The sequence below is a fragment of the Bos javanicus genome, chromosome 5, assembly GCF_032452875.1.
Source record: "Bos javanicus breed banteng chromosome 5, ARS-OSU_banteng_1.0, whole genome shotgun sequence".
Taxonomy (NCBI): domain Eukaryota; kingdom Metazoa; phylum Chordata; class Mammalia; order Artiodactyla; family Bovidae; genus Bos; species Bos javanicus.
In genome coordinates, this window is record NC_083872.1 from 103,978,179 (window position 1) to 104,004,826 (window position 26,648).

Consider the following 26,648-nt stretch of genomic DNA (forward strand, 5'->3'; position numbering starts at 1 on the left):
ATCCAGGGATCGAACCCATGTTTCCCACATTGCAGGCGGATTCTTTACCAGCTGAGCCACCAGGGAAGCCCAACCCTATAAAGGATTTAGTCATTATTCCCATTATATAGGTGAGGAGACTGAGGATCAAAGATTGTGATTGTGACTTGCCCAACTTCACGCGATGAGTACACAGTGAGGAACTAGAGACAGTGCCAGAATCAAGCCCCATCCCCCTGACTTCCAAGCGCATGCTCTTTTTTCAGTATTTAGCTATACTCTCATCAGAAGTTGGTGAGGAGAATTCTCAGAAGGCCTAGATCAGTCTCTGAGATATGAAAAGAATCTTTCTTCACATTAGAGTAGGTGGGAGAACAATGTCCCATTCAACACTGCAAAGGCGCGCAGCCCTACCAATGCCAAGACCAAACTGAGGTGTCCCCAAAGTGCTGAACTTCAATTCTGAGTCTCATAAGCCCCCGCTCCAGTGCTTAGGTCCCCTAAGCCTGGAGGAAAACTCAGAGCTTTCACTTTACCAACCAAATCAGTGGAGATCACTGAGCAAACATTCTGAGTTTATACATAAGTAAGCCTGCCCTCCCATCTGGTTTAGACAGGGGCTCCCAGCTCCTCATAGCCCATCTATATACATCTATATGTTTCCGTATATATCCATATCTACACAGTCAGCAATTTTCATTTACACTTGTGTTTCCTGCTAAGTGTCACATCTCTCCATGTTACTTACCATAAGAGCTTTTGAGAGCAAAAGTACTATCTTCTTTTTAGTTATTTTTGGTTGCTGCAGGAGGGCTGTTGTGCCCCGGCTTCTTGTCGCATTGGCTTCTCTTGTTGTGGAGCAGAGGCTCAACAGTTGTGGTTCACAGGTCTAGTTGCTCCATGGCACGGGGGATCTTCCCAGACCAGGGGTTGAACCTGTGTCCTCTGCATTGGCAGGCAAATTCTTAACCACTGGACCACCAGAGAAGTCCCCAAAAATACTATTTTCTTACTGTTTTCTTCCTTTCTATATCCCTCGCAATGTCCAGTACATATGGGTTTTCTGGTCTCTTTTTACTACTGACCTTTAAACCCACTGACTTTAGCAGGTCTTCTCGAATGAAGTGCTGCTGGCCTCGGTGGGAACGGAGCAGGCTTAGCCACCTACTCTGAGCTGAAAGCCCTGGCTATGGAAACAGTATTTCCACTATGCTGTATAGTGGAAAATACACTGTATGCTATAGTGTATTTTCCCAAGGAATACAGAGTAATTCCTTCTCACTCACCTCCACTGAACCCTCCTGAGGCATGCAGTGAGGGGTGAGCCTAACTTTTCCAGGAAACTTACTAAAAATCTACTTAAAGTCACAAAATAGCTGGGTCAGAGCCCAGGTCTGAGCTTACAACTGATGCTCTGCCCAGTCTCCCAGCCATTTCTCTTCCACTACAATTATTACCACATTTTTGAGCTGCTGTGTAAATTGATTTTCTAATACTGTCAACCCACCCCCACCAAAACCCAAAGAACAAAACCCAACATAACAAAAGGGGGAAACAACCTTAACAAAAGCACAAGAGAGATGATAGTGACTTGTGTGTCTTTTGGCAGCCCCTATAAAGGAGGGTACTTGTCTTCCTATCACAGAACCATCTTCACTGTAGGTGAGTCAGGGAAAGGCAGGAATGGAGGTACCTGAAGAACAGAGCAAGCCCAGTGTGCCCCTCCCTCAGCTCAACTTTTAATCAGTTATCTGATAAAATTAGCAATGGGTAGCTCTGAAGAAGAAAAGCAGTCATAAAAGGGTAGGTGACCCTGGGGAGGAGGAGTGGCAGAAGAAAGGAGGAGATAGGGTTGGGTTATACATAAATTCCTGAACAGGGAGCCTGTTTTAGCACCTACAAGCTGAGCTAACTACCTTCCTTCCTGCTCTAGTAGTCTGTCACTGTAAGTCCAATTTATAAAGCACCTACTGTGTGTCTGCAAAAAACTAAGCACCTTCACCTTCAGCACCTTACTGCAAAAGTAAAATTATAAAGGCCAGACTGGGGAGGGGGAAATATGAAAAATAAGGAAAAAGAGCTCTAAGTAAGAACAGGAAAAGAAATTAAGGGAGAAATGTAATAGAGGTCAGAAGGAATACACTCGAGGCACAAGGCTTTCTAGGATGGGCTTGCAGGGTAAATTTCAGGAACGCAGGCCCAGCCCCCACCATCGTTCCAGAACTTCCAGACTAACAAACCAGTCCTAGATAACAGTGCAGCCCAGACCAGCAGATAATAAGGTAGGGCCTAAGCTTCAGGATCTACAGTTGTCACTGGGACCTCAGATACCATCTTATCTGTGACCCTTCGTCAGTGAGGCCAGGGCTCAAAGAAAGAGAAGTGACTTGCCCAAGGTCACAGTTACTCAGAGGTGCAGCCAGGACTAGACCAGGAACCACATCTCCTGGCTCCAGTCCTGAAGCCCACCACACCAGCTGTTCCACAGCCCTCTCCCCTGGGCCACTCTCACCTGGGACGGGCATGGAGGGCCTAGCCATGCTTACAAGGTGGGAGAAATAGAAGGTCGAAGGCTGGCTGAGGGAAAGGGTCACTATGGACACAGTCTGGGAAAGAGGAAAAGGAATACCTGGGAAGGAAGACTCAAGTTTAAGAAAAGGGAGAAAAACCTGCACGAAGAAGCAAAAAGACTACTGTATACAAAAAGTCCCGGGACTTGCCTGGTGGTCCAGTGGTTAAGAATCTGCCTGCCAATGCAGAGGACACAGGTTTGATCCCTGGTCTGGGAACTAAGATCCCACATGTTGTGGGGCAACTAAACTTCATATGGGGCAACTAAGCTTCGTATGCCACAACTACTGAGCCTGAGCACCCTAGAGCCTGTGCTCCACAACAAGAGAAGCCAGCAGCAATGAGAAGCGGGCACACTGCAACTCAAGAAAGCCCGTGTACAGGAAAAAGAGCCCGCACGCCACAAAGAAGGCCCAGCGCAGCCAAAAATAAATAATATATTTTTTTAAGTCTCTAATAACGAACTGCCAAGGGTGGTATAACTAGGACCAAGAGCGTTTCTATCCTCCCACCATGCCTAAGAGGAAGGACTTGAACAAACACACATGATCTGCAAGGAATATGTCTACTTGTTCCCAAAGACACCTGGATGGAGGATGGTGGAGGCCCCGAGGAACCTCCTCTCCACCAGCAGCACCAGAAACATCCTCCAGAACTCAGCCAAGAGTCCCAAGGACACAGTAAAAACCTGAGGCCCCCGTCAAGATTCTGAGCCCCCATCTCTTGGACATCCCACTGGATCATTGCCATGGCAACAAAATGGCAGACCCTACCCCTCAAGAGTCCATCCCAGGGGTCCATCTGTCAGCCACTCCCCTTCCAGTTGCCAAAGCAACTCCAGTCCTCCGATGGCACCCTCAGGGAAGGGAGCTTAGAGTACCTACCCCAGTAGAGAGAAGTGCGTGCACAAAGGGAAATCTTTGAGCACAAAACAGTAATCAAGATCCACCCCCTCTTAAAGAAACCACAGCTAGAGGGGCAGTGGGTGCTCTGGGGATCTGTGGGGTGGGGGTCACAACTTGTTTGGAGTGCCTGTAAGATTGCCCAGTTCACTCCAAGCCACCCTCCCAGAAACCGTTTCCCTCCAAGTCTCCCTCCAGGGGTCCTGTCTTCCTCATCACTTGCAGGAGGAACCACACTGCTGGGGCCCCACATGCCCCTCTCCAAGAAGTACCTACGCCTGGAATTGGAAAAACAGGGTCAGAGGTGACCCGGAGTTGGGGAAAGAAAACTGAGTCACAAAGGCATCACCTTCCCACTTCTACCCCAGAATACGCCGGGTTTTTCTTCTCAAAGGCGGCCCTCTCGGAGCGAGTCCCGGTTTCCCCAGGTTCCAATCTCCTCCCTCAATCAGCTACAAACCCTTTCTATCTATCTACCACACCCCTTCCCCATTTCCCACCTCCCTTCTATACCTGGCACCCCGAACCCCGGGCTCTGACACCCGGGTTCTGGGCCTTCGGGGCTTCTCCTGGAGTCCTCATGCTCCACCTCGCTGCCATCTCTCCATTTCTTTTTACCTTCGCCCAAAGCCCCCTACCAGGCACCCCGTTTTTCCTCCGCCAAACTCCAACCTCGGCGTTCCTCTTTGGGTCTCGGGGTCCTGCCTACCCTCCTGCCCCATTGGCCCTCCTCCTGAGACCCTCCCACCTCCCCCTACCTTCCAGATCCTCCAAGTGCCCCGACCCCCTTCCCTCCTCGGGGGCCGGCCCCACCCCTTGAGCCCCCAGCCTCAAGCCGGGCATTGCCCGCAGTGGGGGACCAGATCGGAAAAATAACAAATGGAGGCGGCGGCGGCGGCAGCGGGAGGGGGAACTGGGAAGGGTGGGGGTGGGGAGCCGCGGACCAGAACCCCGGCGGGCCCGAGGCCCAGGCGGCAGCAGGGCTTACCTGGTTGTAGCTCGGGACGGCTGGCTGGCTCCGAGCGGATTCGGGGCTCCGGCGCCTCCGGGGGGCGGCGGCGGCCGCTCCCCCGCCCCCCTCTCCTCTTCCCGGCTTCAGTCGCCGCCGCGACGGCGGCGGCGGCGGCCCCGACCCCCCCGGAGGGCGGCCTCCATCCCCCCTCTTACCCCACCTGGCCCCGGTCGCGCGCCGGCCTCCGGAGCAAATCCCGATCCCTGCTCTCGCTCGGCCCCTCCCCAGGCCCGCCGCCTCCCCAGGCCACCCGGAACGCCCGGGCCGCGCCACCCGCCCCCGCCGCGCCGCCGTCCGCCCCCGCGGCCCGGCCGGCTCTCCGCGCGGCTGCGACCCGCCGCCTCCCGCCCACCGCCCGCGCCCGCCCGGCGCAGCCCTCACCGCCGCTATCCCCGGTCCCCTCAGGCGGCCTCCGCCCGCGGCCTCCGCCCCTGCCCGGCGGTCGTCTCCCTCGCCCCTTCTTGGCCCCTCCCCGAGGCCGCCGGTACCCCCGAAACGGGTCCCGGCCCCAGGCCCCTGCCCGATGCGGGGCTGCGGGCGGGCGGGCTGGGCGGCGCGTCCGGCGACTCGCACAGGAAAGCGGACGGCGAAGGGAGGGAGCTTGGGAGAGGGGGATGGGAGAAGGGAGGAAGAGGGAGAAGGAGGGAGCGCGGAGGAACGGAGGAGAGAGGGGCCGGGAGGGAGCCGCGAGGGAGGGAGCGCGAGGCGAGCGGCGAGGGGGGAGGGGATCCGGAGAGGGGGAGGCGCCGCGCTAGCTGGCCGAGACCGAGGCCGAGGGGCCCGGGGCGCGGGGAGGGGTGCGCCGAGGCGGAATGCGGGGAGCCCGCGGTCCTGGCGCGGAAGAGGGCTAGGTGGGGAGGGGGCCGCGGGCCGTTATGGGGGAGGCTGGAGAAGTTTGGGGGGCCTAGGGGTGTGTGGCGGAGGTGAGGGGGGAGGCTGTGGGTGTGTGGCAAAGCCGCGGGGATGGGGTGAGGTTGGAGGGATGGAGCTTCTTGGGGGCAATGAGATGTGACCAGGGGAAAGAAGCTTGGGGTGACAGCATCTGTGGCAGACACATAGCGGAAGAGGTTTGTTGGTGGGGGGTGGAGGCAGTTGTGAGAGAATGGGATGAAGTTAGGGGTCCTAAGGAGGGGAAGAAATCGACAAGATGGAGACATATACGAGAGGATGGGTTTCTGAAAGAGTGAAGAGTCTGTGGGTGATGGGTGTTGGGGAAAGAACAGAGAACATAAGAATTTGGGGGAGTGACAAGTCTAGAAATGTCCTGTGGAGAAAGAAGGAAAACTACAGCCTTAAGAAAGGATGAAGGAGGTGGGGCTAGATGCAGATTCCAAGGGGCACTGGGTTCTGGGTGGGAGAGGAAGGTGGGAGACTGGGATGGCCGGATTCGGGGGTGCGGAGCGGGTTCTGAAAGAGCTGGGGAGAGTTTCTTGGGCAAGACAAGGGCGATAGAAGGAGGGGAGGAAGTAAAGACGATTAGGAGGAAATTTAAAAGAGCAGTCTAGGCCTTTGGTGGCCCTAAGAGGGAAAGTCCGTGAGGAGGACAAGCTGGTGGACATGGGAAGGGAAAGCAGGAGAAGGCAACGGTAGGAATGAGTAGGACAAGCTGGCAGAGGGAAGACGTTCATTTATGGAAGTGGGACACCCTCCCCAGGCCCGATGGCTGGCGGTAGCTCCATTTTCCATCTCAAATCTGTCCGAAGTCATCACTCACGGTACTTGGGGGTGGGGGGGTCGGGTGGGGACTAGGCTCCGTGTGGAGACAACCTCAAGTGCCTGATTATTCTAATGTGGAGACCATTCCAACACAGACTCTCTCCAGGGAGCCTCTGCCCCTGACAGTCCCCAGCCACTCCCAGTCTTCAGCCAGGAGGCTAGCACCCCCGGTCCACACACACCCCCCAGGGTCTCCTGGGCTCTCTCCCTGCCCCAGGCCAAGCAGCATCATCTCTCAGGACAAAGGACACCAAGACGCTGGGTGATTTTTGGCAGCAGAGATTGGGAAGGCCAGAGAATGGGAGGGAGGCAGGCTGGGAACCGGGAAGAGCTGGAGCTGGAGTCAGGATTGGGAGCCCTCGCTAGCACTCCAGATTTGGGGCGGGGATGGGGTAGTTGTGCCAGCGGGCTGGCTTGAGGCTGAGGGTGGGCCCTGAAGGTGGGATCCCCACCACCACCCAGCCTCCAGAGAAGGAAGGAGACTGGTTATGGAGCAACTGGTAGATTTTACCTCCTATTTCCCCAGGCCCAGCTCAGCCAAGCTCTAGGAATACCCAGAAGTGCTAAATAGATTCTGTGCACCCGGAGCCTGAGCAGGAAGCCTTCCCTGGCCTAGGAATGAATTCCCACTCTTCAGACTCTTGAATCAGCTGGCACTCGCTCTATTACCCCAGGCCCACCTTATCCCTCAGGGTTTTCTAGACAACTCCACCCCGCCCATCCACTGCCCACTGCACCCTAGGAGGACCCCAGCTCCTTCTCCCCACCCCCAACTTTGCTCGAAGACTCCTCCTCTCCCCGAGGTCCCCCCTCCCCATTGCTTTTCCTCTCTCTCTGCACTACCCAGCTCAGTCCCCCACTGGGCCCTGGCCCAGGCTCTTCCCAACTCCCTTCCAGGCTAAGCCGTTCTGCTTCCTTTTTTAACCACTAAGGGATCGGCTAGGATGGTGACATGTTGTTGTTGCGTCCCTAAGTCGTGTCTGATTCTGCTACACCATGGACTGTAGCCCTCCATGTTCCTCTGTCCGTGGGATTCTCCAGGCAAGAATACTGGAGTGGGTTGCCATTTCCTTCTCCAGGGGATATTCCCAACCCAGGGATGGAACCTGTGTCTCCTCCTGCATTGCAGGCAGATTCTTTACCACTGACCTGGATGGTGATATATCTGAGCCTAAAAGAAAAGGAGAGTGAAAAGAGAAGCCAGGGCCTCTCCCCTCCAGATCCTCCCCGACCTGAGGACTGGATTCAGTTCAGCTTCAGGGAGCATCACACACACCCCACCATCATTGGTCACCCCAGCTCCCCCTCTCTGGCCCCATCTCCCCACAATCCACCAGTTTCCAGGCAACGGCACATAAGGAAAGTGGAGAGAGGGGCCTGGGAGGCCCAGGGAGGGGGAGATGTAACACAATCCACCCCAGTACCTGAGGGGTTTTGGTGGGGAGAGGGGGAGCCGCTGAGAAGGTGACAGATCAAGGTAAGAGGGCAGAGCTTGGGAAACATGGCTCCAGCCAGGAGTCAGCCTAGGAGTTACTGAAGAAAGGTGCATACAATGGGCCCCAGAGTAAAGCGTGGGGTGCCCCAAGGGAAACAGAAAGGGGTACCAGGGGACATGGGAGCAGGGAAAGCTGAGATGCCCCCGCTGGAACGAAGAGGCACAGAGGTTGGGGCAAGAAACCCTTTGGCTGAAAAGGGCTGAGTTGTCAGCGATACGGGAAAGAAAACAGAGAAAAGGGTCTTGCCCATACAGAGGTGGAATCCTCTTCCAGTCCCGGAGCTGGGCAGAATGGCAGAGGGGGCCCAGGACCAGAACTCAGAGTAGAAACCGAGTGGGAGGCCCACAGAGGGAGCAGCCTTGCAGTTCCTCCCACCCTCGCTTTGGCTCCGGTGCTGTCGGCCTCCTGCAGAGCCCTGGCTCCCTCTAGTGGCCGCAGCTCGCCACCACTCGGGCCAGGTAGCCGAGCCTTAGACGGTGGCTCAGTGGTAAAAAAAAAAAAAAAAAATCTGCCTGCCAATGCAGGAGATGTGGGTTCAATCCCTGGGTTGGGCAGATCCCCTGCAGGAGGGCATGGCAACTCATTCCAGTATTCTTGCCTACAAAATCCCATGGACAGAGGAGCCTGGCAGGCTACAGTCCGTGGGGTTACTGATTCAGACACCACTTAGGCACCAAATAACAACAAAGAGGGGGCTCATCCTCCCCCTGCCCCCAGGTAGTTCCTGCGTTCCTGTCTCAGAGCTGGGGCTTTGCTGGAGCCAGAGTGTGATAGTGGGTCTCCAGTCACACACTGGCCCCCTGCTCACAGGCTCACCCAGCCAGGGGCCTGTTGATCACCCCAGGTCCTGAATTTCCAGTTTACTGGAAGTTACCTGTCCTCAGGCTTCTGCAGCTTGCAGGGGGCGCTGCCCAGACAGTGCTGGCCCATCCCAGGAGCTCCAGGACTCAATCTGGGAGAGGCCTTATACACTGGAGGAGCTCCCGTCCCCAGCTCCATCACCTCTCTGGTCAAGGGCCTTGGTGAATCTGCAGACACTTTGGATCCCATTCTCCAAAAATGTGCACACACACAATGTTTGATATTTTTAGGAATTCTTGGACCCCAGCCTAAAAATCCTAATTCCCCCCTGGGGAGGGGAGAGGGGGGAAGGCAGGCCAACAAGCTCCCACCTAGCCAGGGAAGTATAGGCAGTGCCATCCTCCTGACCTTATTTGCTGGATTGCTTCCTCTTTCTGTGCCCTCTCCAGCTTTTTTTTTTCTTTTTGGCTGTGCTGAGTCTTCATTGCTGCTCGGGCTTTTGGGGGGGCTACTCTCTACTTGCGGTGTGTGGGCTTCCCTTGTTGCGGAGCACAGGCTCTAGGTAGGCGTGTGAGCTTCAGGAGTTGCGGTTCCCAGGCTCTAGAGCACAGTCTCAGTAGTTGTGGTGCACTGGGCTTAGTTGCTCTGTGGCATGTGGCATCTTCCTGGATCAAGGATCAAACCCGTGTCTCCTTCATTGGCAGGTAGATTCTTTACCACTGAGCCACCAGGGAAGCCCAGCTCTCAGCTTTGCTATCCAGTTTTACCACTTCTAGGAGCTCCATGTTCTCTCCCTCTTTCTCTCTTACTAGAGTAAGACTCCTCAGACACAGGAATGCACGGTGACTCAGACTTTAATGGAAGTGTTCATTTCAGCGCCACAGAGGTGCTGGCAGCTGTGAAACATGGCACGGGGGCAGCTGGAGGAAGAACGGGGAAGCTAGGGCTGGGGGGAGAGGGACAGGGGACAAGTCCCCAGGTGCACAGCCCCACCTCTGGCCCAGGAGCCGTCGCTGAGGCCCCTTTCTGCTACCCTTCCAGTTCCAGCAGGACCCCCACTCCAGGCCATCTCAGAACCTACAGTCACGTGAAATACAGACACGTGGTTCCCCCTCCAGTCAGGCCAGTTTTCTGGCACCGGAGTTATGGCGAAGTGATTCATTAACAAGATGAATGAAAAATAAATAAACGAATAAATAATACAGTGGAGCCTTAGACCTGGCCTGAGCAGGCAGCCAGCCCTCCCCAGCACTCACACTCAGCACTGCCCAGTTCCTGCTTCATAAGCAGCCTGGAAACGTGGACTCGGCGCAAAGCACACACAACACACGGCCCCTCTACACACCTCGACAACCAACCCAGACGCTCCACACAGACCCCAGTGAGTCTTCTGTGAATCCCCTTACGGTCCTCAGTCCATGGCCAGTTTTCAAGGAGAGAGAAGAGGAAGGAGGGAGAGGCGGAGAGCGCGGAACCCAGAGGGTGGGAGCGCGGAGACAGCAAGGCTGGACCAGCCAAGGCGCAGCACAGAGGGTCAGCCGAGCAGGACCGGAAAGGAGGATCCAGGAAGAGGACGGAGTGAGGGGGGTCCAGATCTCCAGGCAGGGAGGGGGCTCACAGCACACTGGGGTTGCGGAAGTTATGTCCCGCAAAGCGAGCTTCATCCCCTAGTTCTTCTTCAATTCTGAGAGAGGCGAGTCAGAAAGGAAACAGTCAGCGAAGCAGAAGGACCCTGCTTCTCTTCCCAGGAGTTCCCCTGCCACATCCTCCAAGCCCCTCGCACTACCTCCTCCTGGGGCCTGGCCTGAGGGAGGGCATTCCCTGGCTTTCCATGGGCCGTCAATCAGGCCATCTGTAAACCCATCATTCAAAACCAAATACTTTCTGGATGTCTACTGTCCTCCAGGCCCTGGGCACTGGAGACAAAACGGTGGCCAAACATAGCTTGTGACTCTCTGAGCCCTGGGTTTCCATTCCCTGGACTCCCTTACCTCATGAGCTGGTTGTACTTAGCCAGACGCTCAGAACGGCACGGGGCACCAGTCTTGATCTGAAATATCCCAAAAGATAAACAGCTCAGCAGCCACCCCTTCACCCCATGAAGGAGAGCTCACACTCCTTCGAAATTGCCATGATGCCCACAAACACCCGGAAGGAGAGCAACCTGAGCCTAGAACCCCCCCAACTGCACAAAGGGCTCCCTGGCGCTCACCTGGCCTGTGCACAGCCCCACCACCAGGTCAGCGATGAACGTGTCCTCAGTCTCTCCGGAGCGGTGACTCACCATGACCCCCCAGCCGTTCTCCTGGGCCAGCCTGCACCTGCATTCGGTGCAGCAGCAGTGAAGCCCAGCCCACACGCTCTCCCCAGCCCTGACATTGGTCAAGAAACATCTGGAGGGAAGCTGTCCGGGGTGGGGGTGGAGAGAATCAGGGGGCATGGAGGGAGGAGAACCAGGAGAGCCTCAGGGCTCCCTGCCTCCTCCTGCACTTGTGGGCAAGGCTGGAGTGGGGTGCTGGCAGGACACATCCTGCAGAAACGGGTTGAGTGGGGGAGGGCCCAGAGGCACTCACGCTTGGATGGCTTCGGTGACTGAACCGATCTGGTTGACCTTCAGCAGCAGACAGTTGCAGGCCTTCTCCTCCACCGCCCGCTCAATTCGCTTGGGGTTGGTCACTGTCAGGTCATCACCCACAATCTGGATCCCCACATTGGCTGTGAACTTGGACCAGGCCGCCCAATCGTCCTGGTCAAAGGGGTCCTCAATGGAGACCACTGTTGGGAGAACAGTGAGGGGGCTCCGTCAGGTGGGAACGCCCCCGCTTAGAGTCCCTGCATGGACAGATTGGATTCCCTGGCCAACTCAGCCTCCTGCCCTCTGAAATAAGCCTCCCCTGACCCATTCTTTTTCTTTAATATTTTTTATAATTAAATTTATTTATTTTTAATTGAAGGATAGCTCAAACAGTGAAGAATCTGCCTGCAGTGCAGGAGACCTGGGCTCCATCCCTGGGTCGTAAAGATCCCCTGGAGAAGGAAATGGCACCCACTCCAGTATTCTTGCCTGGAGAATTCCATGGACAGAGGAGCCTCGCGGGCTGCAGTTCATGGGATCACAAAGAGTTCGACATGACTGAAGGACTAATACACACTGCTCTACAATATCTAGTTGGTTTCTGCCAAACATCAACATGAATCAGCCATAGGTATACCTATGTCCCCTCCCTCTTGAACCTCTCTCCCACCTTCCTCCCCATCCCACCCCTTAGTATTTTATTTATATTTATTTTTTATTTATTTGGCTGTGCCTGGTCTTGGTTGGGCCCCCTGCATTGGGAGCACCTCGTCTTAGCCACTGGATCACTAGGGAAGTTCCCCCTGACTCATTCTTATCTTGATTTTTTCACAAAACCTTTCAAAAAAAACAAGGGTTCAGAAACTTTCTCACAACCTTTCTTTGCATTTTCCTGTTTTCTACCAGGAGCCCCTCCTCATGGCTATTCGAAACCTTTCATTCTGCAGTTTATGCCTACTTTCTCTTGCTGTGTCTCAGGAAATGGAAACCAACTGCTTCCATTCCAGGGATAAGAGTCACTGGCAGACCTGGGGAGGGTGCTTCAGCTCCTCCTCACCCATACAACAGTCCAGCCCTGTTCAGCATCAGTTTTGTTTTGTTTTCTTTTTTTTTGCTGAGCTGGTGACTTGTGGGATCTTAGTTCCTAAACCAGGGGTTGAACCTGTGCCCTCGGTAGTGAAAGCACAGAACCCTAACCACTGAACCACCAGGGAATTCCCCAGCATCCGGTTTTATCAACTGAACATCCTGAACTGTGCTCGTTCCAGTCACCCTCTCACCGTGCCTGTGCTGTGCTGTGCTTAGTCGCTCAGTAGTATCCGACTCTTTGTGACCCCATGGACTGCAGCCCCCAGGTTCCTCTGTCCCTGGAATTCTCCATGCAAGAATACTAGGGTGGGTTGCCATGTTCTCCTCCAGGGGATCTTCCCAACCCAGGGATCGGACCCAGGTCTCCGGCATTGCAGGCAGATTCTTTCCTGACTGAGCCACCAGGGAAGCCTTACTATGCCCAGGTCCTTCCAAACCCGCCCCATGACCCCAGCAGCTTCAGAGATTGTGACTTTAATCAGGATTCAAAGCAGATGGAACAGATTCATCATGGGTTCCTGCCCATTCACAGGACATCCAAAGCCCAGCCTCTGCAGGAGACCCCTTCACGCCATCCCTGGTTCTCAGGCTCTTCTCAGGACATCTCTACCAAGCACCTGGGTCAGCACTCATCAGGTCCAGAGTTGCCCCCAACACACCCCTGCCTGCCCCCTACCCTCCCCCGGCCACAGCCCTTGCTCTCACCAGGATAGTCCCTGACAAAGTCCTGGTAGAGGGCCCCCAGCTGGTCCCCGGTGATGTATCGGGAAGGATCAGCAGGAGACTTGAAATCCAAGTCATATTTGCCATCGCGGTAAAACTCCGAGGCGGCAACATCCATGCCAATGACGATCTTCTCTGTGTAGCCAGCCTTGTCAATGGCTTCCTTCACCAGTTCCAAGGCTGGGGATGGAATACAGCAAGGTCATCAGCAGGAAGGGTGGCCAAGGAGGAATGAGAGGAAGAAAGAAATTCAGAGCAGAGGTGGAGGGCTGTTGCTGGGGAGAGTTCTGCTTAAGGTTGTTTTGGGGTTATTCCCAGGACTGCGATGAGCAGGCCACCTTCTAGGAAGGCATGGGAATGGAATTCTGTTAATAACAGTTTGTTTTCTTTTTTAATAGCTATCATTTTTTGAGGGCTAACTTTGTCACCTCAGCGCTTTACACCTATGATCTAACCTCCTCACAATGAGGCTAAGAGGTAGATGCTGTTGTTATTCTTGTTTTACAGATAAGAAAGACAAGCACAGAGACTGTTCAGAGAGCAAGATCACCAGAAGTAACTCTTCAAGTCAAGGTTCACATCCAGGCAATTTGGCCCCCAAAAGTTAACTCTCAGCCACGACCTGCCTGTATAGTTTCTCTTCACTCTAAAGTTTCTGCCAGGGCAGGGAAAAAATTAGGGATCCTAGAGGCCTAAGAGGTTGGGGTGGAGATGAGATAGATTTGGAGTTCAGGGTATCTCATCAAACTAGAATCCATGGTGAGAATGGATCCCACAGGTCACCTGGACCACCTCCCAAAATCCTCTAGGGCTCCCATGGGAACTTGCAGATACTGACACATCTGGCTGGGCAGGTAAAGGTGATCCTCTTAGGCCTGCACATGAATTTGTTAGGCCCTCTGTTACCCACTCCAAGGACTGGGACCTTGTAACTCAAGGACCCTCACACGGTCTCCTGGGGACCCAGTGAAGCATGTGGCCCTTCCTGATGTCCTGGAATGGAGCAAGACGGAGCTGGGAGTAGGGTCTTGGTCTCACCCTCACTGTTCTCCAGGATGTTGGGGGCAAAGCCACCTTCATCCCCCACGTTGGTGGCGTCCTTGCCATACTTGTCCTTGATGACGCCCTTGAGTGTGTGGTAGACCTCTGCCCCAAGTCGCATGGCATCCCGGAAGCTCTCGGCCCCCACTGGGAGGATCATGAATTCCTGCATGGCCAGCTTGTTCCCAGCATGAGAGCCACCATTGATCACGTTGAAGGCCTGGGAGCCACAGGAGGACAGAAAAAGTCACAAAGCTCTTCCCTCTCCACCCCCAGGAGTGTAAACCCAAGAGCCCAAACTTCCCCCAGCTTCCAGACTCAGAACCCTCCATCCCGTGGTCCCTGTCCTCTCCCTACAGCTGCCCCAATCACTCTCCTCCCATCAGTCCTCCCAAGGCTTCATGCTTCCTCCTCACCCACCCCTGGGAGAGGCACGGTGCTCACCGGCACAGGCAGGATGAGGTCTGAGTTCCCGGCCAGCTGGGCAATGTGTCGGTAGAGGGGCAGTTCCCGCTCGGCAGCCCCTGCCTTACACACAGCCAGGGACACACCCAGGATGGCATTGGCCCCAAACTTGGCTGGGAGATTATAGAGGAAGGCACTGATCAAACATGTCCCCTTCCCCTTCCAGCCCTCAATTTTTTTTTTAATAGCTAGCATTTATTGAAGGCTAACTATGTCACCTAAGCACTTTACACATGTGATCTCATATACTCCCCAAAGGAGCCATAAAGGAGACCCCCCCCCCAGTCCAGTAACACCTCATCCATCCTATCCTGCAAGTAGCAGGGGGCGGGGTGTGATCAGAAAGGGCAGCAAGCTGCACTTCTTGTAACCATCCCTGAGACCAGACTTTCTGCCACCAACTCCCCCCTCCTTATGCTGCAGAGTTCTCCCTTCTGTCTCATGTCACTCCCTCCCACTGGAGGAGGCTACGAGAAGGGCTAGTCCTCGGGCTCTCCTTCCTTCCTTCACTTCTCAGTCTGTTCCACGCCCCTCTCCGCCCCCGCCAAACCCACTCTCTCCCAGCCCCTGCTTACACTTGTTCTCAGTCCCATCCAAGTCCAACATCAGGTTGTCCAGCTTCTCTTGTTCTACCACAGACAGACCCTGTGAGCAGAGGCCCCATCACCAGGAGCCAGGATGGAGGCTGGACCCTAAGACACCTAATATAGGCACCCCTCCCCCATCCACACACAGGCTCACATCCACCAGGGTTCCCCCAGGTTCCTGTGATAGCGGCCTGTCTGGATTAGGGGACTCAAGCCCCCATGGGAGCGGGGCCCCCTTCCCTCGGTAACCATAACTCCCCAGAGGTGGCCCTTTCTCCCTCTTCATCCCCTTCCCCTAATCCAGGGCTCCCTCCAGGATCCAGTCCCCACCCCCAGCAAAGAGCAGGCCTCACTGAGCTGATGAGGACTGGGGCAATGGTGGTGTTGATGTGGTCCACGGCCTTCAGGACACCTAGGGAGAGGCGGAGAGGTCAGGCCAGGAGGGACCAGGTAGAGGAAGGCATCCAGGAAGAGGGCTGGGGATGGGCATGAGGCCCCCAGCAGAGAGACAGGGAGCCCAGAAAAGACAAAGGGACTCACCTTTGCCCAAGTAACGCTGTTTGTCCCCATCCCTTAGCTCCAGGGCCTCGTAGATACCGGTGGAGGCTCCACTGGGCACGGCAGCCCGGAAAAGACCTGGGAGGGGAATGCCGCAGAAAGAGAAGGGAGAGAGAGGACAGCACAGGGACCTGGGATTCCTTCAGCTTTGCAGCTCTGCACTCCTGTGGTACATCCAGCTTGCTCCCCACACTGCTCCTTAACACACACACATACACACACACGGAGGCAGATACACAAGCCGTGGCCTCCTCATCCACCCAGTTGAGGTCCCACACACACAAGGAGGATACCAGAGAAATGGAGCTTTGCAGGCGGCACACACGGTGTACACACAAAGAGCACACACACATGGTGCACACACACAGCACACATGGTACACACACACAGAGCACACACACACACAGAGCATACACATATGGTGCACACACACACAGAGCACACACAATAAACCAGCACACAGAGACTGGCTTATCTCGGCTCCCCTGGACAAGGAAGGTCTGCTCCCAGACTCTAGGCTCCTGAGCCTGGCCCAGCAGGGCACCCCCACTGGGAATCCTCCCATCCCAGGCCCGTACACCCAGCTCTGGGGCTGTGGGAAGGTGCCCATTACCTTTGGCAGTGTGGAGATCCACCTCCACCGTGGGATTCCCACGGGAGTCCAGGATTTCCCGGGCCCAAATCTTCTCTATGGACATGATGGCTAGGATCTCCTTGGGTGGCAGGGAAGGAAGGAGAAAGATAAGAGGCTTAGAGGGGTGGAGCCTGAGATCAGTGGGAGGGGCCAGAGGCTGGGAAGCTGGGAGCGACAGGAAAGAGGTTACTGCAGTGGGTGGGGGGTGGGGAGGAGTTGGGTGCAGTCGCCGGCGGTAGAAGGGATCCCCCCGCCCGTAGGGAGAGGAGAAGGTCAATGCAGTGAGGAAGGGGAGGTCACTGCAGTGGGGGGCGGGGTATGATCAAACGACGAGATGGGAGGACACCGCAGGGAGGAGGGGAGAGGCGCGGCAGTGGCTCCCTTGCCCCCTCAGCAGTTCGGCCGCCGGCTGGAGGGGTGCCCCCAGCTCTCCTCGCGGCGGTACGGCCGCCAGGCTTGCACTTCTCCTTTAGCGTCAAGAAGAGCACGGGTCGTCTGGGCAGCGTGGGGGGGCCTCTCCTCCAGAGCCCCCATCCCACCCAAGCTAACACCCCAGCCCCCACTCCGAGGTCCCAATCTCCCTCCAAACGTGTGTCCCGCCTGTTCCCGAGAGATGTAGACGAGTCCGGGGCGAGGGTCCTCCGTCTCTGGGGTTGCCGTGGGCAGGGAGAAGGAGGGGAGACCGTGCGGAGGGGCAAAGCTGGGCTGGTCCTCCCTCGGGCCCTGGACAGACTCTCGGCTCCAACCCCCCTTCCCCGTGCGGAGGAGAGCGGCGCTGTAACGGGCGATGAGAGGGCGATGCAGGGGAGGAGGGGCCGTGGGGGTCTCGAGGAAGTCTGGGGATGCTGAGAAAGGGTGAGGGAAGACATCTCCCCGATGCGCGTCTAGGGATGTGCCAGGGGAGAAACGCACAGTCCCAGGAGACCCCGAACGCTTATCTTCCACGGAACCGGAGGGGCAGAGGGACACAGGGAGGGGGCTGCGAGGGTGGAGAAAGGCGCAGTGAGACACACGCAGGTGCGGAGAGGCCTGGCGCCCGCATGACTAGGGGGCGACGGCCTGAAACCGAGAGGAGCCGCCCGGGGAGGACGGGACAGGAGGCGCCGGGGAGGCGCGGGTGGCGGAGCAGGTGCGCAGAGCGGCGGGGCGAGGGATGCGCGAGGCCCGGGAAGAGAGGCGGGGGCGCGGCGGCGAGGGGAGGGGGCCGGAGGGGCTTCACCTCGGGGCTGCGGACCCAGCCGGTGGCGGTGGCGGCGGGCCTGGCAGTGGTGGCGGCGGCGGCGCAGAGAGAGCGGGAGTGGCGGCGACGGCTGCGGCTCCCGGGCGGCGGGCGGCGGGCGGGCGGGGGGAGGCGCCGATAGGGCCGGGCGGGCGCATGTGACCCGGAGCCCCCGATGAGTCAGGAGCCGCCGGCGGAGGCGCACGCAGGAGCGCGGATGGGGGCCCGATGGGATGGGGCGCCGATGGGATGGGGCGGGGAGGGCTAGAGGAGAGCGACGTGGGAGGGGCTGGGGACCACCCAGGACCTGGCCCCCCACCGCCCACGCGCGCTCAGACCTACACCCAGTACCCCCTGTAAAGTAACAGTCAGCTTCACGCCACTGATCAGCCAGGAAAGCCCACAAAGGACTCAAGTGTCTCAAAAACCGAATTAGACACCAAAGTATCCCAATGTCTCTTTATTGGAAAAGCGAACTGTTCCTCACACCCAGGCTGCCGCCTCCACAGCTCCTCCGCAGATTCTTCACGCAGCACCCGGGGCCCATCGAGGCCTGGCTCCCTCCAGACCTGCCCCCCCGGGGCTGCTTGCCGCCTAGTCACCGCTGCCCAGATGCCTGTGAGGAGCCTGGGCGGTACGCTGTGATGAATTCCCAGGTCTGGGACAAAAGTGGGCATCTTCTGTCTCCGGATGAGGGTGGGTGTAAGTGTGGGGCGCCCCCTGACTGGGGTCTTCTCAGTTTTGGGGGCCAGCGTCCCTAGATCGCCTGGAGGAAGAAGGTAGAAGCCAAGCCTCTGGCCACCCGCACCCCCCCACGCCCCCCACCTGCACACCCCGCCTCTGCCCCACTGAAGTGCCAGCTGCCACCCTTCCCTGGGCTCACAGCCTCTGTCTCTTTCCACCTCCTTCTGCCCTCCTATCCACCTTCTGCCCCTGTCCTGTCATTTTTAGCCTCGGCTCTTTAGTGCAGGATTTTCCTCTCCCGCCTTCTTCCCTAGGCCCAGTCCTCAGATGCTGCCTCCAACCCACCCCACCAAAGCCCCTGACCCAGCCTTTCCGTCAGGTGTGGTTGCCCAGCCACACCCTCATCTCTGCCTGCTGCCCCATTCTCGGGGCTTACTCCTCAGGCTTTCTGATATATCACCTCTGCCTCTCTCAGCTCCTCCCAGGCCCTTCTGGTTCTTTCTCCTCCCCGTGAGACACCCATGACTCCTAACCCAGGTCTCCCCAAGTCTTCTTGCCTCTGCCTTCCCCAGCCAACTCCTCCCTACAACAGCTCCTCAGCCGGTTTTCCTGCCTCCCCACCCCCTTCCTTACTGTCTTTGGAGGCCAGGGGAACTGCTAGGTGGATGACTGGTCCAGTTCTGACTCAGGCTCGACCTCAGCCTCCTGCTCCTGCTCCTCCTTCATCCTCTGCCGGATCTCATCGGCCTCAGCCCGCTCCTCCTCCTCATAGAATTCCTTGTCCAGGCGCTCCAGATGAGCAATCTGCACCAGGGCTTCCTGGCGGTAGTCGTTCTCATCGGTGCATGGGTTGTCCAGCAGCACCAAGGCTCGCAGCCTGGGTAGGTCCCGCAGCTTGGCGAGCTCCCCCAGGTCGGCCACCATATTGCCCCTGCCGGTGCAGGCAGGAGGGGTTCACCAGGGAACGTGGGTGTCAGAGGCCAGCTGCCAGGCCTGGGGCCTCGCGGGGGAATCTCCCACGGGACTCCGGTTCCTCTAGAAACATGGCCTCCGTGGACTGGCTGGATTTGCTGCAGACAGAGGTGCTAGGCAACCCTGCTCCAGTCTGTTCCGCCCTGGGGAACCCTCAGTGCCACGGTCTATTCTGTAATGTCTCATGTGTCTCCTTCTGGAACAGCAAAGCTAGGTCTCAACCCTGTCTTGTAGCTGGGGACGAGGGAGGAATCTCCCTTGCAAGGATAGGCTTCCGTCTAATCAGAGAGGGTAGACGATGGGACCAGAACCAGCGGAGAAGAAACTGGGCTCTAAGCTCATGGAGACGGTGCTGTCTGGGTGCTCCCACAGGAAGAAGCCCAAAGAATAAGCTTCCCCCCAAAGCGCCTCATTGTACTGTGCATGCATACATGCTCAGTGGCTTCAGCTATTCACCCCTCAGTGGTCCACCATCCCTGTTTCAGCTACAGACATTTTCACGATCACCCTGAGGGGTAGGTCTTAACCTCAGCTTCATTTTATAGGAAACTCAAGTGTGTGTTAGTCACTCAGTCGTGTCTGACTCTTTGCGACCCCATAAACTATAGCCCACCAGTCTCCTCTATCCATGGGATTTCCCACCAAGAATACTGGAGTGGATTGCCGTGCCCTTCTCCAGGGGATCTTCCTGACCCAGTATCGAACCTGTGCAGATTCTTTACCACTGAGCCAATGGGGAAGCCCCCATTGTATGGTACTCTGTTTATGTTCATGCTCTTGGCTCACAGTTTTGTGAGATCAGGCTTAAATGTTTCAGCCCTATCTCAAGGGAGGGGCTGAACCATGCACGGTGCTTCTCGTGTGGAGTGTAACATGCCCTGTGTGCTGGACTGTCCTTGTTTTCAGGTCTCTGGCCCCAGAGGCACCTTCCAGTCACTGAGACAAACCCTCCGTCCTACACTTACTTCCAAATACCCCTAGTTAATAGCCACTGAGGAAGGTCCATTATCCCTATCTATATCATTAACTGCAGAAGGAAATGGCAACCCACTTCAGTATTCTTGCCTGGGAAATCCCATGGACGGAGGAGCCTGGAAAACCATAGTCCATGGGGTCTCAGCTAAACCAGCTTAGCATGCATACCATTGACAGGCAAACAATACGCCCTCCACTGTACCAAGATGGCACAGGTGGCACAGACCAAGATGGCAGAGCTAATTCCAGGAGTCAGGGCAGGACTCTGGGCTTCAAGGTACATCCACCACTCCTTACTCAGAGACTCTCTTTCCACTGCCATCCTCGAAGAGGATTTGGCCTTGGTGACTAAGCAGGCAATTTCCTTACATCTTTGCTTAAAGATTACACACATAAAATCCCCCATCAGACAGGAGCTGCTGCAGTAAAGTCTCGCCTGATCCTCAGTGCTTTTCCATCTATTCTTTTTTTTTTTTTTTCCATCTATTCTTTTAATGACTCCCCTTGCCTCAAATCTGAGCACACCTTGTGTTTGAAATCAGTATGGGGCCATCCCTTACAGGGGAGACTCAGGAAAAGAGAGGCTGGAAATCGAAAGGGGAATTGGGGCCCAGGAGATGGAGAAGAGCAGTAGAAACTTATATGGGATGGAGCTAGACTGTGAGTCCCTTGAGAACAGGAACCATCTCTGATTCCTTCAGACGGTTCCCAGCACAGCACAAGGCCTGGCACATAGCACCTTCTCAGTATGTGAGTGGAATGAATAGGATTCTGGAGTCTCGGGCTACAAAGTGCTGCATGCAATTAAGGCTGATGCAGAAGACAGTCAGGAGAGGAGGGATGAGGATGGAGGATGAGGGGAGAATCTGTGAGAGGACTGGAACTGGGGGACTAGGACCAGAGGACTCCAGGGGTAGGGGCGAAGTGGGCCTGGAGGGATGCATACCTTAGGTTGAGGTACTGCAATGATTTCATTTCCTTGGAGAAACCACTCAGAGTCTCAATCTGGTTGTCTCGAAGATGCAAGGTAGTGAGATTGCTTAGGTTCTCCAAGCCTTCCACCTTCTTCAACATGTTCTGGGCCTAGACCCAGGATACAGTAGATAGATTGGGAAAGGGGGGCAGCGGGGAAAAGGAAGAGAAATCAGAGAGACGTGGCAGGGCTTCCCTGGTAGCTCAGTGGTAAAGAATCTGCCTGCCAGTGCAGGAGACATAGATCAGAGAAGACCCCACATGCTGCAGAACAACTAAGCCCACCTGCCACAGCTACTGAGTCTGTGCTCTAGAGCCTGGGAACCACAACGACTGAGCCCAGGCACCCTAGAGTCTATGCTCCACGACAAGAGAAGCCACCACAATGAGAAGCCCTTGCACCACAATTAGAGAGTAGCTCCTGCTCACCACAACTGGAGTAAAGCAATGAAGACCCAGCACAGCCAATAATGAATTATATGTGTGTGTGTGCGCGCACGCGCACATGCCAGTCACTCAGTTGTGTCTAACTCTTTGAGACCCCATGGACTGTAGCCCACCTGGCTCCTCTGTTCATGAGATTCTCCAGGCAAGAATACTGGAGTGGGTTGCCATGCCCTTCTCCAGGGGATCTTCCCAGCCAGGGATCAAACCCAGGTTTCCCGCATTGCAGGCAGATTCTTTACTTAGATTTGCAAAACAGCAAATCTAAGAGGTAGAGAGGGTGAGAAAGGGGAGTGGAGGTGAGTAGAGTTCCATGTAAATAGTAAAGAATACAGGAGAAGCTTTCAACCAACAGAAAGGTTAGCAGTAAACCCTACTATCCAGCCCACCACAGCCACCTCTGATGAAGAAAATGCTTCAACCCACCCCCACTACCTCCCAGCCCAAGAGCCTCACTGCTCCACCAAGGAGACATGGCTTCAGCAGCATTTTGGAATGAAGAAGCTCAAGGGCTTAAAAGACTAGACACAGGACCTTCCCTGGTGGTCCAGTGGTTAAGACTTCCAGCACAGGAAACATGGGTTCGAGCCCAGTTTGGGGAATTAAGATCCACATGCCATGTGGCCCAGCCCCCGCCCCCCAAATTAAAAGACTAGACACCTAAGTGGCCTCCTTAGCCTGATGCCTGTACCTCAGTTATGCACATGGTGTCCCAACCTATATCAAAGCAAACTGTCTCTATGTCATCCACACGTTGTGTACTATTAGCCCTGTTAATTGGTGAACACCTTGTCTATTTGGATTTTGCATCCTCACAGCATTGGGCACCAAGCAAATGCTCGGTGTTTGGAAATAATGCCAATTATCATAAGGATGATGAAGTTAGTAGGTGAGTCCACTAGAAGCCAGGCTTCCCTGGTGACTCAGTGGTAAAGAATCCACCTGCAGTGCAGAAGAGGGTTTGATCCCTGGGTCGGGAAGGAGGATATATCTCCTGGAGGAGGATATGGCAACCCACTCCAGTATTCTTACCTGGAAAATCCCATGGACAGAGGAGCCTGGCGGACTCCTCTGTCTATAGAACTGCAAGAGTCAGACACAACTTGGCGACTAAACCACCACCTTCTAGAAGCTGGTATCCTGGCCCCCAGGACAGTGCCCCCTTTCCAGCACCCACCACCCTGTGACCCAGGGCGCTACCAGGAAGAGGTTCTTCAGCTTAGGGAGGTTGATTCCCAGGGTGCTATTCAGCTGGTTCCCCCGAAGCTCCAGCGTGTGCAGGCTGATCAGTTTTTGGGGATCCAAACCTGTCACCATGTGGATGCGGTTCCCTGAGGAGAAGGAGGGTGTGAAGGGTTCAGAGGGCCACCCCGAGTTTTCAGCAATAGAGCCTCTGCATCATCTTCTCTAATGCCAGGTGGATACGAGGAGGGCCAGCTCCAGATGTAACACCCACAGGGCCTTGGGGCGATGGTCTGGTGGCCCAAGGGTCTGAGGGATGTGCCCACCTAAGTCTTTGAGGCATGAATGAGGGGTGCCCCACAATCCATACAGTTAACTCCCTCTCCTCCTTCAAGTCTTCACTCAGGTGTCAACTTCCCAATGACATTTGTCCTAGCCAACTTGTTTGAAATCTCCACCTCCCCCCACCCATTTCCTTTACCCTGATCTATTTTTTCCATTGTACTTTTCCCTTTTTTTGTTGTTCTTTTTTAACGCTTATCTCCTTTTAACACGCTTTATAAAAATTTACTTATTTATTGTGATCGTTGGGACTTCCCTGGTGGTTCAGTGGTTAAGATGCCACACTTCCACTCAGGGGCACTGGTTCAATCCCTACTTGGGGAACTATGATTCTGAATGCTGCATGGTGCAGCCAATAAATAAATAAAATTAAATATTGTGATCATCGATGATTGCCTGCCTTCCCCGACTAGAACGTAAGCTATACAAGAATAGGGAATTTCTTTGTTTTGTTCACTCCTATATCTCCAGCACATAGAACTGTCATTGTGAACTGCCACGGGTGTCTGAATGAGTGAGTGAATAATGTAGGTTGCTATGTCGCATAGCCAAGGTCCATGCTGCCCACTGCTATTGGCCCCAGGCGAGGAAGGAATTGTGGGAGGCCCATCCTAAGGCCCCACCTTTGAGATCCAGGCTGGCCAGACGAGGATGAGAGATGCCCTCTGTGTCGGTGATCTGGTTGTAGGCAAAGCTGGCAATCTGCAGGTAGGGCAGTTCGTTCAGCCGGGCACTCCGAAGCTGGTTGCCATCGGCCTTGAGCCAGAGCAGGTGGGTGAGGTGATTGAGTGGGGACAAGTCTGTCAAGTGGTTTTCAGAAACATCCACGTAGCGCAGATGGATGTAGGAACGCAACAGGTGGATGTCTGTCAGATCCCTAGGAGGTAGTAGAGGCTGGCTCAGGGTTAAGAATCCAGCAAGGGCTGTTAGAGGTGCTAAAGCAGAGGGCAGCGTGAAGATGGCTTAAAGTGGAGAGAAGAGCGACTGACAGATGGGCGAGGCGGGGAGGGGAAGGAGAAGGTAGGTGGGTTCTCAGCCGTAAGCAGGCACCTCGTGTCTGTGAAGGGCTGAGAACCGGCACTCTGGAGGACAAGTGAGGGAGTCCAGCTGGAATCTCCACCCCACCCTATCCCCTTTACAGCCTCCAATGCCGCAGGCCAGCTCTGATGCAGGGGGTCACAGTGTCCTGAGAGGTAGACTCTCTCCTTCCCTCCTAGCTGGCCCAGGATGACAGAGATCCAAACTCAGCCAAAACACCCAGGATGGAGGGTGAGAAAGGAGACTAGGTCCCACAACGCTGGCCTGCTTCTGGTCCCCCATAAACACACCTGTCTTTAATCTCCAGCTTGACGTAAGCATGAGCCAGTCCATTACCCGTCTTGCAGAGCAGAGAAAGCCCTTCTTTCATCATGTCCTCTGTGAGGGGCGTGGATATCCACTGCAGGAGGAAGTGGACTCAGGCATGCCTTTCCAGCCCAACCCCAGCCCCTAACCCCAGACCCCTCCGCTTCCAAGTTCTCACATCCTCAGACTCCTCTCCCTCCTTCCTGTAGTCCTCCCACTCCTCTGTCTCCTTCTCATCATCTTCCCTTTCCAGATCATCCTGGTCTGTTTCAAAGTCTTCCAGGTCATCTTCATCTGACATTTGTCTTCCCTGCTGAAGGCTCTGGAGTCAGATCAGGCTGGGTCCTTGCCCTGAGAGAGATGATCACGGTGTTAGCCAATGCTCCCTCCTTCACCTCCATTAATGGGTACCCCTTCCATCACCCTATCACCCCCTAGATCTCTTGCCAGCCATGCTTCTTTCCTCATCCCTGTGAACATCGCATTTTGACTCCCAACCTCCACTTTATACTTCCCACCAAGGATCCCTTCCCCTTGGATGCTTTCCCAGACCCCCACGACCTTTTCTGCCCCTCTCAGTGGCTCCAATTCCTCCAGCAGCTAGTTGTCCAGCTTCCTGGGCTCCCCTTTCGCCAGTTCTTCCCACTTCTGCCTGAAGCCACCTTCTTCTCCAGAATCCCCTACCGACATCTCATCTTCCCTCCCTTTCCATCCCTGACCCCTGCTCCAGTCCTTTCTTCTAACTCTTCCATCCCACGTTTCCCTGTCCCTTCCTGGACACCAGCCGGTCATGCAGGCTCCAACCCTCCCACTCAATCCTCTTTGGCAGAAGGGACACAGACCCTGGTTCTGCTCAACCAGAAGCTGTCGTGGAGAGGTCTGGCCCCGAGAGAGAAGAGCTGTCTGGTAGAGGACAAGGGAGAAGGAGGCGTTGTATACTGCTGTTATGGCAACGGGGGACCGGGCACTAGGCTCCCGCAGCTGGCAGCCGTTGAGAGGACCTGCGAACTGAAAATCCGCCGAGAAGCCTGTGGGCCAGTGGTTGCCTGGTGACGAGCCCCGGTTCCCAGTCCTAGGAACCCGGATGGGGCGCGGTAATTGGCCCAGGGCTAAAAAGCCAGTGGGCGTGACTTACTTAGTATACTGAGGGGAGGGGCAGAGGGCGGGGCTAGCCAGTAAGTCACCTGAGACCTTAAGGAACGAGACTACCTCTATGCAGGAGTATTGTGAATTCAAAAGCAACTCATTCCCTGAAGCAAAAGGTGGACAAATACCAAGAGCTAGAAATACCCAATGCCAAAGAATGCTCAAACTACCGCACAATTGCACTCGTCTCACATGCTAGTAAAGTAATGCTCAAAATTCTCCAAGCAAGGCTACAGCAATACGTGAACCGTGAACTTCCTGATGTTCCAGCTGGTTTTAGAAAAGGCAGAGGAACCAGAGATCAAATTGCCAACATCCACTGGATCATGGAAAAAGCAAGAGAGTGCCAGAAAAACATCTATTTCTGCTTTCTTGACTATGCCAAAGCCTTTGACTGTGTGGATCACAATAAACTGTGGAAAATTCTGAAAGAGGTGGGAATACCAGACCACCTGACCTGCCTCTTGAGAAACCTGTATGCAGGTCAGGAAGCAACAGTTAGAACTGGACGTGGAAAAAAAAAAGAACTGGACGTGGAACAATAGGTTGGAGTACATCAAGGCTGTATATTATCACCCTGCTTATTTAACTTATATGCAGAGTACATCATGAGAAACGCTGGACTGGAAGAAACACAAGCTGGAATCAAGATTGCCAGGAGAAATGTCAATAACCTCAGATATGCAGATGACACCACCCTTATGGCAGAAAGTGAAGAGGAACTCAAAAGCCTCTTGATGAAAGTGAAAGTGGAGAGTGAAAAAGTTGGCTTAAAGCTCAACATTCAGAAAACGAAGATCATGGCATCCAGTCCCATCACTTCATGGAAAATAGATGGGGAAACAGTGGAAACAGTGTCAGACTTTATTTTTGGGGGCTCCAAAATCACTACAGATGGTGACTGCAGCCATGAAATTAAAAGACGCCTACTCCTTGGAAGGAAAGTTATGACCAACCTAGATAGCATATTCAAAAGCAGAGACATTACTTTGCCAACAAAGGTCCGTCTAGTCAAGGCTATGGTTTTTCCTGTGGTCATGTATGGATGTGAGAGTTGGACTGTGAAGAAAGCTGAGCACCGAAGAATTGATGCTTTTGAACTGTGGTGTTGGAGAAGACTCTTGAGAGTCCCTTGGACTGCAAGGAGATCCAACCAGTCCATTCTGAAGGAGATCAGCCCTGGGATTTCTTTAGAGGGAATGATGCTGAAGCTGAAACT

The 26,648-nt window shown here is 55.1% G+C and overlaps 2 protein-coding genes across 2 annotated transcripts; both read right to left on the bottom strand.

The window, feature by feature from the left end:
* Positions 1–9,313: 9,313 nt before the first annotated feature.
* On the bottom strand, positions 9,314–17,479 carry ENO2 (enolase 2). The gene is made up of 12 exons (XM_061418058.1): positions 17,369–17,479; positions 16,129–16,228; positions 15,498–15,593; positions 15,311–15,369; positions 14,946–15,015; positions 14,350–14,483; positions 13,903–14,125; positions 12,847–13,044; positions 11,051–11,252; positions 10,690–10,798; positions 10,469–10,527; positions 9,314–10,161 (listed from the first exon to the last, which is right to left on the bottom strand). Exons 2-12 carry the CDS (start codon positions 16,211–16,213, stop codon positions 10,092–10,094), a joined length of 1,305 nt encoding a protein of 434 aa, XP_061274042.1. The 5' UTR covers positions 16,214–16,228; positions 17,369–17,479; the 3' UTR covers positions 9,314–10,091.
* Positions 17,480–17,813: 334 nt separating this feature from the next.
* On the bottom strand, positions 17,814–25,341 carry LRRC23 (leucine rich repeat containing 23). Its single transcript, XM_061418061.1, has 8 exons — positions 25,126–25,341; positions 24,462–24,634; positions 24,268–24,377; positions 23,563–23,816; positions 22,616–22,746; positions 20,946–21,082; positions 18,686–18,983; positions 17,814–18,134 (listed from the first exon to the last, which is right to left on the bottom strand). Exons 2-7 carry the CDS (start codon positions 24,582–24,584, stop codon positions 18,710–18,712), a joined length of 1,029 nt encoding a protein of 342 aa, XP_061274045.1. The 5' UTR covers positions 24,585–24,634; positions 25,126–25,341; the 3' UTR covers positions 17,814–18,134; positions 18,686–18,709.
* Between the last annotated feature and the right edge of the window lie 1,307 nt (positions 25,342–26,648).